At 33.8% G+C, this 17,251-nt stretch overlaps 2 protein-coding genes across 10 annotated transcripts in view; one reads left to right on the forward strand and one right to left on the reverse strand.

The window, feature by feature from the left end:
* LOC108560309 (neurobeachin) overlaps positions 1 to 17,251 on the reverse strand; it is a 110,414-nt gene that overhangs the window by 21,237 nt on the left and 71,926 nt on the right. The window lies entirely within an intron of this gene.
* LOC108560358 (protein mab-21) lies at positions 2,095 to 3,570 on the forward strand. Its single transcript, XM_017917875.1, has one exon. The coding sequence runs from the start codon at positions 2,318 to 2,320 to the stop codon at positions 3,443 to 3,445; it is 1,128 nt and encodes a 375-aa protein (XP_017773364.1). The 5' UTR covers positions 2,095 to 2,317; the 3' UTR covers positions 3,446 to 3,570.

Raw genomic sequence — 17,251 nt, forward strand, 5'->3', positions numbered from 1 at the left:
TAGAAACATTAAACATTATTCATATTGTAATGTGTTCATGAGAAACTAAACAATTGGTCATTAACAAAATAAACCATTTCACTACTTCCAGTTTCTTGTATTTACAATTGTATTTAACATATTCAAAGAACATATGAAAGAATATTCCATACTTCAGCAGTTAAAGAAAGAAACTATATTTTTCATTAAATCAAACAATTTGTTATTTTTACGAAAATAACTGCCTATTAACAACTAATTATAAGAGTAAAATTGGAACAAATTTAATTCATTAATTGTGTAAAAATAACAATTAATTAAATTAATAGTCACATAATTACCTATTTGTTATATATTAATTATGATTATTCAAACAATTTCAGTCTAAAATTGAAGATAGAAAATAATAACCTTGATATTATAAATAAATTATGTAAGAAATGAAGTAAACTTTTATGGATGTTAAATGACTTTCCGTTAATAATTTTGATATGAAACAAATTGTTAAACAATTTACTAAAACATAAATATAAACCTTTAGAGATAAGCTACAGGAATTACGTTACTCGAAAGACTTTGCGTAATGATATGTTAAATCTTTTCGCTCAGACCCCGAGGTCATATAATTAACTACTTTAACTGGAAACGTGACAATAATGCGACATAATTACAACTATCTAAAACAGAACTTTTGTAATTATATAAATACACATAATAAGACCTATAATGGTTTTGATAAAATATTACTCATATACATTTAATTAACATTCAACATATAAATCAAATTAAAATAAATTTTCTTATTTCTAATTATTTTATTTATAGTTTAAAAGTCCGTAATTAAAAAAAATAATCAATAATCGCGTTTTCTTGTATTTTAGCTATAAATCATTAAATGTATGTCATGTAATAGTTATAATTACAAAATAACTCAAGTTTTTTTTCTATGAAATTTTCATCATAAATTCACACGTTTAAAATGCATTTATTTATAGAGTAATTATATTGATGCAACGAAAATAACCGAACAGGGGGAAATTAAAACGAAATTACAATTGGATTTATTTATCTGCATTTGTTTAATGAGCGTTGTAAAATCGTTAATTGTAGAAATAAATCTACGCACTCGGTTCCATTTTTACTGTAAACTCTTGGTTTCCGATCGGTTTTATGTCGAAATAGGTTTATGTACGGTCCATTTGACCCCTTGCAAATGTACCCGAGTTTTCGGTAATATCAATGCCAGAAGGAACGGGTAAACTATCATTTTTTTTAATATGTTATTATTAAAGATTTTCTGTAAATTTAATTTAGGTAATATAAAGATATTAATAATACATGAATTATTAATTGAATGTATGATAGTATGTAATAGTGAAGTTTAGTGCTATAAATTATTAAGAATTGTAGTTTCAAAAATTATTTGTATATTTTTAATTTTTTTGTATCTGTGATTTTTCATGACTTTTTTATATAAAGTTTAATAAATAATATAGAAAATAAAAATAAATTTTCAAATTAGTTTGTAAATATTTGGAGCGGATTCCAGTATTTATTAGTATTGTAAAATGTATTTAGCTGTAAATGTAACTTTCTACAAAGCTTTTACTTCGTTTTCGTTAAAGCGAAATAAAAGCTATTATTTTGAACACTGTGTAGTTGCTTAAATCACATTTAGATATGTAAAAATTGTAAATTGATATTATTTTATGAAACGTTGTTTTTCTGTTGAATAAAAGTAATGTAAATGTATAAATATGTAATTATTTGTGACCAAGACCATAGAAATTGCTATATTTATTTAGTTAAGTATTGAAATGGAAGAAAAATAAATATTACCCTTAGGCTGAGAAAGTCTGAATTTCTCCCTCGGAATGACTCGTTCGATACTCACTGCTCTCCCTTTTTGGGGAGAGTTATAAATATAAGAGTGAGTGTGTGTATGTATGTGCGTTAGCGAGTGTTTGTGTACGTGTGCGTGTATATAGGGGGAAAAAAGAGAAGCGAACAATGTGAGAAGGAAGTAAGTGATCAGACATGTTCGTCGATTGGTGGTTGACAAGGGCGGCGTACAGAAAAATTCTGAGCCTGCCTCCAAAGGGTGGGGTATATTCTCACCTGGGCCCGCGTCTCTCACCGTCTGCCGTTGTTCGAAGCATTGCAGTGAGAGCGTCAGAGCGGCGGCCTCACGCGATCCATCACTACCGTCGTCCCTCACGAGATCAGATAAGGAGGAAAAACCACCGAAGAACGCCAACCAAAGACCATCGCCAACAGAAGACCCCCTCTCCCTCCTACTGCCAGCCACACGACGCACAGAAGAAGATATCATCGTCGGATGACCGCAGTAGCTAATAGTACATCCAGGATGCTAGTACCACCGGACATGTTAACGGCGCAAACGAAAATGGTTTACCAATTGAACAAGTACTACACGGAGAAGGTGCAGGCGCGAAAACTGCAGGTCAGCAAGACCATACAAGAGGTGTGCCGCGTTGTGCAGGACGTGCTGAAGGAAGTCGAAGTGCAGGAACCGAGATTCATCTCTTCGCTGAGTGACTACAACGGGCGATACGACGGCCTCGAGGTGATTTCACCGACGGAATTCGAGGTGGTCATCTACCTGAATCAGATGGGAGTGCTGAACTTCGTGGATGACGGCACGTTGCCCGGCTGCGCCGTGTTGAAGCTAAGCGACGGGCGTAAACGTTCAATGTCTTTGTGGGTGGAATTCATCACAGCCTCTGGCTACCTGTCAGCGCGGAAGATGCGCTCTAGGTTTCAAACTCTGGTGGCACAAGCCTGTGACAAGTGTTCCTACAGAGACTCAGTGAAGATGATTGCGGACACGACCGAAGTGAAGTTGAGAATCCGTGAGCGTTTCATAGTGCAAATAACTCCGGCCTTCAAATGCGCCGGCCTCTGGCCCCGCTCCGCCGCCCACTGGCCCTTACCACAGATACCTTGGCCACATCCGAACCTCGTCGTCGAAGTGAAGACCGAAGGATTCGATTTACTTTCCAAAGAGTGCATCGCGCTGCAGGGCAAGCAATCAGCGATGGAGGGCGACGCCTGGGCCCTTTCCTTTCTCGAAGCCGAGAACCGACTACTCCAAGGAGGATGCAGGAAACGGTGCCTAAGTATACTGAAGACCTTGAGAGATCGTCACCTGGACCTTCCAGGAAACCCGGTTACCAGCTACCACATGAAAATGCTTCTTCTCTACGAGTGCGAGAAACATCCGAGGGAGACGGAATGGGACGAGTCGTGCATTGCGGATAGGATAAACGGCATCTTCCTCCAGTTAATCTCTTGCCTGCAATGCAGACGCTGCCCGCACTACTTCCTCCCTAACCTAGACCTCTTCAAAGGTAAATCCCCGAGTGCATTAGAGAACGCAGCCAAACAAGTTTGGAGACTCACGCGAGAGATGCTAACGAACTCAAGGTGTTTCGAGAAGTTATAGTATTATAGACTAAAATTATTTATTTTGCAACGCGAGTCCTCCACCCGTAATTTTGTAGTTAACAAACCTAGTTTTATCAAACGCACAATTATCAAATACGTGTTAGACAAACAAACAAAAAAAATATATATATACGAAAACACTCAAGACTGTGATTTACTATTATTACTTTTATGAGACTGTATGTACTGTTCTATTAATTAATTATATATGTGTTTCGGTTTTGTAAATTGATTAAACATAACAAAAAAATCAAATAAACTAAGTTATATTTATAAAAACTCCTTCAATAACGCATGTTTCATCATCATCCCAAATTCCATTAATTAATCTAAATTACTTCCACTTCGACGTTCATAAAACATGTACACATTCGGCAGAAGTGAAAATTATTTATTGATCGGCGCAAAAAATTATTTTGCATCACGGCTTTATGACTCATCCGAAAATTTGTTTAATGGCCAATTTATTAGCATGCAAGTATAAAATTTGCATTTCAAGTTGTATGCAGACAGACGGAGAGAGAGAGAGAGGTGAGACAAATATGTATATAATCTGACCATTTCAACGCTTCAACAGTTTGCGCCAAATCGCTGAGACAAATAAATTTTTATGTTTTTAACCGACGACAAACCATTGTCCTGTTTCATTTTCAACATCAACAGACAAGAAGAGAAATGGTTTATTTATGAAAATAAATATTGTTCCATGTAAATCGCGCTTTACGCAACTCGATTCATAAGCATATTAATTAAACAATTTACATTTCTAAATCTCAAAACGTATATAGTTACAACGGAAACTGTCAAATTAAAAATAATTTATGTAGAAGAAAATCGTATTTATTTACGAATATGTGGATTATAAAACTACACATTTCTGCCATATTTATTCAAATTAATCTACTAATTATTGATTATTTATTATGCAAAATATCAAAAATCCCGTCGTTGTGGGTTACTCGTCTAAATCAAAACATGGTAGCTCGTTTTATGGGCATTTTCATAATTCGGAAATAAATATTTTCGTTGGGTCTGGGACCTCCCGTTGCTTACCCAAATGTAAAACAAACTCGAATATCTTCTAATGGAAATGGTGATGAGAACGGATGAATATATTTATTTTCTTCTACTCTCTTGGATTCAAGAATTAAGCAGCGTTAAACTGACAGCCCCTTAATGAATTTCAACCGAGAAAAGTAAAAATTTTAACTTTTTTTTATTAAGATACTTAAATTTCAAATAATCGTAATAGGTGAAACGTTTTTATCTCTAATTCAATATACAGCGGAACCTCGCTTAACGAGCTCCTCGAATAACGAGCATTTCGCTTAACGAGCAAAATGAATGCGTTTCGCATAACGAGTGACGACGAGAAGAGAAGTACCGGATTGCGCGCCTGCTTCATCATTTTTAAAACTTGTGAACACATATTATGTGTATTTTTTAATCTGTTTCACTATACGAGTAAAAATCCGGAAATTTTGAAACGGATTAAACTCGTTAAATATTTGTAATTAGATAGTAATAATTATTAGATTAGTTTTTATATTTATAATAAATTAATTTTTAAATTTTTAAAATCCTAATTTATAAATAAAACAGTGTTAAATATTTCTTAAATTTAAAACAAATAATTTTCAATAACGTATTTACATTAAATTAAAAAAAAATCAAATTGTTATTTTTGAGATTTTTTTTATATGTTTCAACATAGATGTTAAATTATGAAATAATTACATGAAACAACGATTTAAACATTCACCTTTCCCTTTAATTTATTTCCTGATCAGTGGATTAACGAGCATTTGTTTACGTCAACAACGAATTTAAAACATGACTACTTCATTCGAAAATCGAATGGAGGAAAAAAATATATGGAAACTTGCGAATCGTGCGAATCCAGTGAGAGCACTTTGTCGAATGTGAACATGCATTTCACATTAAGTAATTGAATGGCAACATAAAACATTATGTACGTCAAAATTCAGCTTTCGCTAAAATGAAAACATAATTGAATTAAGTTCAAATAATGTAAATGTTACATTTCCTTTCACATATTGTTAAGCAATTATAACAAATCGTTCGTGATAAACTTAAGTAAAAATGATTGTAAAACAATAATTAAATGTTTAGTACATTTCAAACATTAAAATGATTAAAAAAATACAGTAAATTAAAACAAAAAATTCAAGAAGAAAGAATGAAGATGAATTTTTTAAAATACAAAAATATCGTAAATTTCGTGGAAGTATTAAATTTTCAATGTATTAATATTATCTATATATATTATTATCTATATATAAATATTTAAAAAAACTAAATACAAATATAATAACTTTAAATTGAATTATTATATTTTCTCCAATACGGAAATATATGTTTATACCTTGAGGCATAAGTAAACAGTAGGCTAAAGTAGTGTGTGTATTTCAATATTTATTTGTTATATTAAACGAGTCTATACTGAAGGAATTTCAGCTGCAAATAAATATAATAATATACCTTTCTATTGGCACAGTTCTCGCAGCATAAAAATAGCAAGTCTGTGTATTTACTGTCCACATATTTTTGCTACTTATGAGAGTGCTACAATGCATAATAGCCAATTACACGAAGATTGAAAGTGACATAGTTTCAGCGCAGAGACAGGGGAGTGTTACCATCTGAGATATTACTAATTTATACAAATAACGAATTTGTAAGTTAGCCGTGTTACGTGTGATGTGCATTTTGAAATTGGACATGATTTAGTTTTCCGAATGCGACCCACGTAACAGAGTCACAACGGCAGCAGCATTAGAATGCGACCGTTCTTTCACGTTCATTATCGGCCATACCGAGTGAGAAATACCAATGGGTCTTGGCTTTGATCTCGCGGTATTATTTTAAGGAACCATCTCATCTCATTCCCTCTCTTCGCTATCTCGCTCCATCCTGCAGATCCTGAACGGCGCCCGCCGGATTTATGCTAAAAGCTTGTCCTTTATGAGGCGCCTCGCCATAAAGCGTTGTCAATTATGGCTCATTTTCAGCAATTAATGCCCTCCATCCACCCGTAATCATAATCAATTCTCGAGAGCTCCTCCATCTGAACCCCTCGTTCCTCACTCTCTCACTCTACAAACATTACGCAACTAACGCAACGATGACGGCATTTTCGTCCTCCCCTATTGCCAGAGTATTGTCTGGCGATGTAATACAAACCCAAACACACCAGTAATTTGTTTTCATTTAAGCGTCCCCAGAGGACACGACGGCAGGAAAAAATATGTCTATATTTAAGAACCGATCTTTTCCCACCCGCTTTTACGATCCTTGCCATCTCCGTCTCATTTTCAACCCCCCTAGACTCGTATCCCAATTTTTCTAAGTGCGCTCTCCACAAGAATGCATAAATCTCCATTTAATGCCACACCGAAAACACGTAATACATTTAATTTATCGCACAAACAAAAAACGGAACAGGTAACTAATTATTTATTTAGCAACTTCTAAGATGACTCAAGAAAAAACTCATCTAAAATTTACTTGGAAAGTTACTGTAAATACTAATATAGTTTCAAATACATAAATCTTGTTGATTGTAACAAAACAATATTATATTTACTTTAATAAAAGGTGACGTTAAGTTGTTTTAATTATAGTCATTAAAATTGCAATTATAAATGAAAATACATAAAACCACAGACAAATATTAAGTTTTTAACAAATTTTATTAATATTTACATAAATTGACATAAGAATTTATCGATAAAACAAAAAATATATTTTCTGCATTTTGTATGAGGGTAATAAATGTGCTAATAAAAATTGTTAAATAAAAAAAAAACTCAATTTGTTTATTATAGGAGACGGGTTTGCATGTATGTAATAAATGAATATTATTAACTAATAATAATTTACAATTTGCTATGACATTAAAGTAACTATATATTTACACTAGGGAAAGTGATTTTAATACTTGTAATAATTAGCAACAAAATAAATTAATTTAGAATGGAAGAAAACTAACTCAAAGTACGTAATTCAATGTTGTTATTATTGTAAATTAATGAGTGATTCTGAGAACTTGAAAATAAATCTTTTACATTGAGCAGTTTAAAGGTGTTGTGTTCTTGTTGACTGCTAAAAATATCTACTTTAGTCACAATTATGACTAAGATGATTTCTTATTTAGATCGTTTGACCTAAAACATTACATATTTAGTAGAATGCAATATTTTATCTCATTTTATATATTATTATTGTTAAAATAAATTGAGAATCTAGTAACAAAATATGATATAATGAGGAATAAATCTCAGAGCAGCTAAATTTATTGGTCTTGGTTTCTTATGAACAATTATTAAATTAATTTACTTTCAATTAATTCAATTTTTCGTGTTTTCATTCATATTCAAAATTAAATAATTAATTTCTTTTAATTATACCAGAAACTTACAATAATTAAAAAAAATAAGTTTAATATTAAACTATTTCAATTATAATTATAGTAATTTTATTTAATTATTATTAAAATTGGAAAACTTAAAAACATAAAAAAATAATTTTTAAATCAAAATAAACTAAATATTCTTAAGTAATTAATATATATATATTTGAGACTTGTTTTTTCAAAAAATGAGAATAATTTAATTGTAGTTGAAAAGTATACATTTTATGTACTATGCTTAAGACTCTTTGTATACCATAAAACCTGAAGAGAAGTTGTGATTGTGAGAACTTATAAGAAGTAAAATATGATAGAAAAGAAGAATAAAACGGAGAGAGAGCAGTATTTTGGGTGAATGTTTTGCTTGTGTTTTCTCCTTTCGTCGGTCGGTTACCATCTTCGTTTTGCGTTACGTTAAGTTGCGTGATGTTGTATCGATGATGGTGGGGCCACAAAGTCCAGGGAGAGCAACATATAAAGATCGAATTATATTGCTGATTGATACTCGGAGCCGTGTTTTACACGATCGGCTCGTTTGTGCCCGTATGAACATCATTAAATTATTCCCTCCCGCTACAAAACGACGTCCAGCCTTCTCTTTGTGCGCTTTTAGTGTTTGTGTTGCCCGAGCCGCCCCAATAAATTCAAATCGTGTCCGATTCATAATATTGAAATATAATTGCATGCTCCGGTTTCTCCATCTCCCTTTCTCTCTCTCACACACACGCACACAAATCATACACCCTCCTTTCTCCCATGTATTCCATTTTATAAATGTTCTTGTTTTCTCTTTGTTTCTCATCCCATCCAACCGAGTGCAAGAAGGAGCGAAAGATAGAGAGATAGCGCACGGCCGATCCTGCCCCTTGTGCTTCCTTCACTTAAGTTCACCATAGGTATAATAGATTAATGAAGAAAAATGTTATACCTAAATCCACAACCGATCTTTCGGATATAAATTAAAAACAGAACATTTTCTCCTTTGAACAAGTTCATAATAATAAAAGAAAAACTCATTGACAATCAATAAAACTTAATAAATCAATCAATAATAAAAATATTGTACATTAATGATATAACCCAAACATAATTCGAGAAAGACAAACCATTATAATTCGATTTATCTAGGTAGAAAGGTGCGTTTGATGATTTAAAAAAAAGTTTATTTTCATTTGATTATATAATATTTCACGATTGACCTAAAAGTGAACGGTTTTGTTTCGTAAAAGGTAAACTAAAAAAACCTGCATTACATTTTCAACAACAACATAAATCACGTGAAAATTCATACGGCATATCTAACTCATAATCAGGCGGTGAGAGAGAGAGAAGAGAAAAATAAATGAAATGAATACATAGTCGACAAGAGCACAAACAACGAGCAAAGTTCCGCATATATTATCTTTTCCTTTTTTCTGTCAAAGCGCCGCTCGTTACGTAACGATCTGATATGCATTTACGTGACACAACAGGCGTACTGTCAATTAAACGCGGCCACATGATTAATCGGAGCGTCAAGATTTTAAAAGAAAAAAAAAAGAAAATAACGAAAAACTTCACGAATTACTAATTACATGTAAATGTAAATAAATTAAATCTGATTAGTGCTGTTATTCCTTATGTAGTTTAAGTTCCTTTTTTTGTTGGTAATCAAAAATTAAATATATATAATATTAGTTTTGTGATAAATATTAAATATACAGTGATTGTAAAGCACGCGAAAGAATGAGGTGAAATAGAATTGTGTACTTTGTGTTGTAAGGGTCACGTAAACATGTAGTTAATAAGTTTAATACTAGTAAGTCGAGCTGTATTGAAGATTGGGATCTGTTGAAGAATTGATGATGGAAGATAATTCGAAAATTATTCTTGTAAATTTCTTGAGAGAAGATGGTTTCAGATTCGAAATGACGATATTAACATAGCATGCTCATTTACTGCTCGTGGTTCCTTACATAATATTAAAGGTATCTCCGTTTCTTCTTCGTCGTCATCGCTGTCGTCTCTCTTCTTTATTTCGACGGTCGAAAAAACAAAACACCTCGTAGATGAGGACTTATAGATTCCGTTCTGAGAAGTGCCTCGTCTCGGAGGCCACTTTCTCCGAAAGACAAACAAATATTTATCGTATTACGTCAAATTACGTAACTGTTAGGTTGTTGGCTGTTGAGGGCGATGCATACGCATTGGAGGATCACCGAAGGGGGCACGTTTTGGTCTGGACCCGTGGGGGGTCAGGCGCCAGGGCACAGCACGTCCGAACAGAAGCCTATTTGGGATGGACTTTTTAAGTAAATCATCGGTGTCCGAGCTTCGACCGCAAACGAGCAAGGGGGGGCCAAAAAAGGATCATTATAATTAACCAATTTTCGCACAATAACTCAATCTGGGATGAGCTTGGAGATGAACAGGAAGCGGATGGATGGATGATGGAAAGCAGTCGCAGCTCGTACTTCAAAGTCGCCTTGTAAAGTGGTTGAAAACTAAGCCGCTTAGAGGAAAGGCTTTGTATCTACCGACACTTATCGCCGAAGTAGAAAAAAAAAGAAACGAACAGCCGAAGCACGATAGTAATTCAGGTTGCATTAGGTGGGTGGATGCACGCAAAGTTCGAGAGGGTAAGTGAACCTTACGTGGTTCCCTAATCTCGATGATTTCCCAGAGGGATCGCACCAAGGGCTCTTTTCCTGATCCATCGACGACCACCTTACAAATTACTTTCCAATTCTAGTAATTCCCCACTCATTAATCACAATTCCGCACTTATTACTTTATATAATACATTACACGAAACTACTACAATTTACTGTAACTACAAAAAAAAAAACGCATTACGTTGAAAGCACATTACTAAAATCAAAATCGCCAAATAATGAAAACTAATTACAATTAAGAAAACAGTAATAACATCCAATTAAGATAAATAAATCAAAATACAACAAAATATTCTTTTAATAATGACAAGGCTTAAAACATAAATTATTTAAATAATCGATGAATATGTTATGACCATGATATTCCAAATAGTAGCAAACATTTGCATTTTTATAGCAGCGCTTAATTTTCATAATACAGCGTTTTATACACTGAAATGATGCTAAAATGCATTTTTTTTTTCATTCCGAAGAAATAAAATAGCTAATAACGTTTCGCGTTTCATTCATTTTATCGGTAATTAATTCCCCCTGGTTAACATTTATACATGATAAAAATACGATGGCACCAAAAAACAAGTTTCTGATACCAAAAAAAAGAATACATTATAATCGACGATTTGTTTTTTACAATAAATTAGTGAATATAATTAATTCTCTACTTTATGTACAAAGTTGAACGTATTGATTCATCGTCTTATTAATTAACCTCCAAAACCTACCAAAAAAAAATCAAGAGAGAGGATTTGATTGTAGTCATTATTTCTAAAATATTGTTATGTTTGGTGTTAGTTTCTATTTTTTTCGAGTTAGCGTGAGCTATACGTTATTTCCGCTTGTTATCGATTTATTTATTTGCGTTTCATGTAAATTAGTTGAACGCAGAGGTTACAGGTTATCTCGAACGTCAAATTTAATACAATAGGTAACAGAGATTACTTTAAAATATTAACTTTTATATATATTTACTACAACTTGCAATAATTTGCTATTATATACTCAGACAAGTTTACAATGAAGACGTCAGCATGCAAATGCGCAGAAACATTGTTATTTCATGGATGTCTCTCGTAGCAGAAATTTAATTAAATCCATTACTGTTTTCACATAAACATTATTGTCTTGTTATTTTACAATTTCACAAGAAACTTATTTAAGTAATTAATTTGAGATAATTAAATTAAATCTCGATTTAATATCAACAATATCATAAATTACATAGTAAAAGTCAATATAATGATTCGTAGAAAGTAAATTAATTAATTTAATAATATTGTGCATATTTGTATAGTTTCAGTATATTTATTTTAAAATTTATAAAACATGTTAGTTTCTATGAAAAAATAAATCAATTTTATAAATATAAATATAAATAATTATTTTTATTTTGTAGTTTATTGTTACAATAAATATTAACTTTAATATTTTTTTTTAATTTGATCATATTCTAAAATATTTATTTCAAAATAAAATCTTGAGCAGTAAACTTTTGCAATTTTTTTTCTCTATTGATTATAAAAATACAGTATGAATCAGAGTAGGACATGTTAATGAATAACAAAAGGGTAAATACATTGCTACGAACATCGGGAGAGGAAAAAAAAGAGAGGAATAATTCTAGTAAATAGATTACGTCGAAGCGAGAGGGTTACAATGTGATGCATATTAAAAAACGTCAATTTAATTTCCCTAATGGGACGTTGATCGTTCAGAATGAATTACTTCTGATTCGTTGCTTTTCGTTTTCAGTTATTGCACATACATCGCCCACCCTTCGTAAGTCGGGGTCTTTCCACCGCCGCTGCCGCTCTTCGGATTAATCCAAATTTGATTAGGTCCCGGGGAGTGGTGATTTATGGAGGTTGTCACTGGAAGCGCCGACCGGAACCGGGTCCTTGTGCGCCTCCCTCGGGACCAACCACCAGACAAAACATTACATTACCCCGCTAAGTGGTGCGCGCTTTGATATACGCATCCTGGCGTTGGGATGAATGAGGGTGAGAAAGTGAAACAGAATATCGGAGGGGTGGATGTTCTGAATATTGTTTACTCCTCGTTCTTTTTCAGTCCTAAACGGGTCTCAAAATATATATATATGTATCTTTGCAGCTGAATTTTGAGAAATTTGGGGATAAGAAGAAGAAGAAGAGGAGGAGATGGGTGGAATATGGATAAAGTTCTCGGTCGGTAATTGATACCTTAAATATTACATAAGATGTTTGCTTAGCGGCTGTAATAGGTGGTGTCCCTTTTCACTTTTCGAGTGGGGCGCGACAAAGGGACCATTTATGTTTTGTACACTAAGCTAATCCTCTTGTGTTCCGGCACCTATTATATCGTGAAAGGAAGAAGAGGCGACCTCAGCTGTCTTCGATGCTTCAAGCAAGGAGAGCACCGAAAAGCAGCGAGCAGAAAGAGAGCGACTCTCCTCCTCTCTCCATTAAAAACTATTAAGTGCCATTCCATTACGTGCACATCTGTTCGGCTCTCGACACCTTCGACTCTTGTCTCTCTTTTTCTCAAGACTCGACACTTCTTTCGCGGCAATTTGTAGAAACGGATGCCGAAAAATGATCGAAGAAGAAAAATACCAAAAATAAAAACAAAAACAAATCATCGGTGGTGGATACGAAGAGGCCTTCTTCTCCCTCTCCCGATTTCCCCCTTCGTCCAGTGCGGTTTATTCGAAAATAAACCGCATTCCATTTTACCTATTTCCATATGCCCGTTTATTCCCGACACTTCGCTTTTTACGGCCGTGCCGCTCGGCGACTATTTTAGGGTTGATTCACCGATCGAGTCGTCCGGACTGACAACCAACGTACATCACACCAACCCTCCTCGTCCCCCCGAACCCCCAAAAACAAAAACCGAATACGAAATTTCAAACAGAGAGGCATTACTGCGGGACGCATCGAACGGGAAAGCGAGATGTGAGAAGAGAAAAAAAATAAAGAAGAAAGAAGAAGTAAAATAAAAACGAAAAATATAAATAACGCAGCAGAAAAAGAAATATCGCATATTTATTGCTTCCCGAAATAATTTTTCCGAATGACTGATGGTAAATATGCAGCGCTATGCGCTTATAATGCACGCACCCAATTTTAACTTCTCCCTCAACCCGGCACCGGTCACCACTTCCAAAGAAATGAATACATCAAGCCTCATGCACACTTGCTGTCTTAATATTACCGATCTATTTATATTAATTAACTGCGGTGGGTGTTCGTCGGACCTAGAAACCGAAACCTTGCACTCTCTTTTTCTACTTATACACCTCTTAAGAACAACGTACTACAAGCAGCAATGTTAACACTTCCTAAAACCACAAACAGCACATAAATCACTCTCGCATACATTTACTAGAAGATAGGATAATTGTAAACAGCAGTTAAATTCAAGAATAAATATTCATCGCAAATAACTTAGAAAACATATTAAGCACAATTTTGTATAGAGTGCGTTCAAATTTATAGCAACATACTTTGAATCACTGATATAAATTTATAATCTTTTAGTTGAAAATAGAGCTTCCTAAAAATAATGTTAGGAAAATATCATCATTTCTAAATGACATAAATTTGTATATTGTAGTTCATAAGCATTAAACTATATTATTTCAAATAATAATTTCAGAAAATACATAAATAATTATAGAATAGTAAATTTATAGTAATAAAAATACATTTAAATGTACAGTTGACAAACGTTATGGTCGAAGATATTATATTAATAAATGTTAACATATAGTAAATATATATATATATATAATTCAACAAGGAAAATGATTTATAATAACTTTGTGGCGCTGACTTCAGCCAGGATATGATGTCACGTACCAACCCGGTACGGTACGCCCTACTCCAGCCTGTAACTCTCTCTGGTAATCTGTATCTCGCTCTCTCTCTGTGACGGTTTTCCGAATAAAAAGATACTTGTGAACGCCGCCATTGTGGAAGTTAATCTACGATCATTCCTCTCCAATCCATATAACTGATCTTCTCCAAAACTTCTTCAGTTATTTCTGGCGACGGTTGATCAATAGTAAAACTAACCGATTGGCGCCACTCGACCCGATGAAAACAATATTAGTCTAACTATATTTCATCGGAACCTTTGGTTGTAATTATTAATTGGATTCGAACTCGGCTTCGGGCAAAATTAAAAAATCTTTAATAATCGAACCAAGCCAAGCCTCTAATTAGACTTAGTTAATGTGTTTTAAATATACAAAAATACCTCACATAGTCTGGGTAATCGAAATTCACGTACTGTTTGAAATCTGATTAATCGATAAACTAAATATATACAAAAAACGATTATTTTTTTATTACAATTTAGTTTATTTTGAAATTTTCAAAATAAACGAACTATAGTAAATCCGGACTAATCGAAACAGAACTATTTGAGGTATTGCTGTAAATAGAATAGGGGTAGCAAAATTAAAACAAATAAACGCTTCAAATGAATACAATGATAATAAATGATGTAAAATAAAGTAGCCATTTTGTTTAGTTATATTCTATAGAGAATATGGAACATTAAATATTCTTTTATACGTTTTTTGTAATTGCGATGAAAATCTTAAAAACGTACAAATAATTTGAAAAATAGTTATTCTATAGATAATTGCAATGATAAAGAGTATTAATTATTTTAATTAATGCTTTTAAAATAGCAAATCAAGGATGCATCTTTTTTTTAAGTTAATTGAAATATAATTTACAAACTTTATTAATTTGACAAAGGTGACTTGACGATTTTAGAGAAAAAAGAAAACATGACAAATATTGCCTAATAACTCTATTAAATAGACGTTAAACCTTTTCCCAACGCATTGATCATCTCGGTTTCTTTTTTCTTAAAGCAAAGTAAAAGAGAAAGAAAGCATTTTTAAATAGTCATATATAAAAGATCAATCATATGGTCGCACGGGTTTTTCGCCATTGTCCATTAATTTCGTTCATTATTTACGGGGCGGGCGTCCTCTGGAGTGTGTGATTGAGTTATCAAAGCAGACCCAGAAATGATTCGTCATGCAAGCACCCGAACGTACGCATGACATACCATTTGTAACGCAGCTGTACACGAATTTTAAAATCCTGGGGAGGACGAGACGAGAGTGTCGAGAGGTAAAGAACAAAATATAGAGAGAGAGATGCGGAGATTGTTGCTGCGATGTAAATTCGAATTGAATTAATGATAGTGGGTACGGTTCATTCATTAAGTTCTTAATAAATAAACGGCCGGTGGCCGTGGCACGCGATACCCTTTTAACGACCGTTAATGAGCAATAAGGGTGATTGGGGGCGGACACAACGGGGCACCGTCGGTGCCTTTTGAAGTCGTGGGTCAACCCTTGGGCGGACCCGCGAACTCCAAATATTTTCTTCCTCTCCATTCTCCATTGTTTTTTTCTTTTCATTCTTCTTTTTTTTAATTCCAGAATGAAGAGTGGAAGGGTTTGGAATCTATGGGCAACGGATGTACAGAGCCAACCAAAGGAATGAATTTAATACCCATGAGATTGGTACCAAAGGGGTTTCTTTCCAGCGCGTATGAAAAGTCTCTTTATGCGATGGACAAAGTTCCAGCGATTGTTTTACCTGATAGCGAAATGCTCTCCGGTTACAACTCGTTTGTACCGTTTGTTTGGATCAGATATTTAGCTTTTGTATTCTGGGCCGTTCTGGGTATCTTTACAAATCGCTATTTTACTACATAATAGTCGCACACACATACTCCCATATAATAGGAAACATACCTATTATTAGATGGAACGTGGTGCGTATTAATTCGAATCAATCAACTAGAGACCCGGGAATAATTACACGTTTCGTTCTCCTTGTAATTACTACCCTCCTCCTGCTCCATCGCTCCAACTCAGACATACACACACACAACAAATGCCCTTTTCGCTCCTCTGCCTTTTATTATTTATTATTACGTGCTGCTCTCTCGCAGTGATTAATCCTCGGCTAAGCCACGATGGAAATCAATTATTACTCGCTTTTAATGGTCGGCTACTGTTATTTTTTTAAATTACTCGGATTATTAATGATGGCCCGTCAACGGCTACTTAAGCCGAAAGAAGGAAAAGACGGCTCACAAGAGCCTCACCTTTCCGATTCACACACATGTGCATACAATCTGATTAAAAATCCAAAACCCAGGGGATTCGGTTGCTTCGACGCACAAGAAAGTAAAGGAAACCTTCGGACAAACAAAACGAACAATATACATTACAGAACACTTTAAAATGATAAAAATCCGACCGTATTCCCACTCACATTTGCATTATTATCGCCGCATTAAAAAACATAAAAAATAAAAGCAGAATGCACAACGCTAATAATATTTAGATAAAACTGAAACGTCGTTCCAAATAAAGTTATAAAGCAAGCTGCAAGCGAAACCAAAAACACCTTCGTCTTGCTTAGTTACAAACTTTTGGGGAATTAGTAGTAAGCCCGGGCTTATAGGTTCTTGCAATGCTATGTGTCACGCTTAAGAATTAAAGAATGGAGTGCACATGGAATCGCGAACGAACCGGGTGCGTTTAAATAACCCCAACTGCACGGAAATAGATATATTTAAAAGCTCTTTCCGATCTTTAGTTCTTCGGTGAAAAATACTGCGCGAGCTTTTGCATTTACATTCCTATGTGAGCTAATGTCGGAGATGTTAGAAATGTTAGAAACAGATTGGGGCTTCTAAG

The sequence above is a fragment of the Nicrophorus vespilloides genome, unplaced genomic scaffold (assembly GCF_001412225.1).
Source record: "Nicrophorus vespilloides isolate i.1.1-1 unplaced genomic scaffold, Nicve_v1.0, whole genome shotgun sequence".
NCBI classification, from domain to species: Eukaryota; Metazoa; Arthropoda; class Insecta; order Coleoptera; family Silphidae; genus Nicrophorus; species Nicrophorus vespilloides.

Coding starts and splice junctions, on each gene's coding strand:
- LOC108560358 (XM_017917875.1), top strand. CDS start 2,318: ATGACCGCAGTAGCTAATAGTACATCCAGGATGCTAGTACCACCGGAC.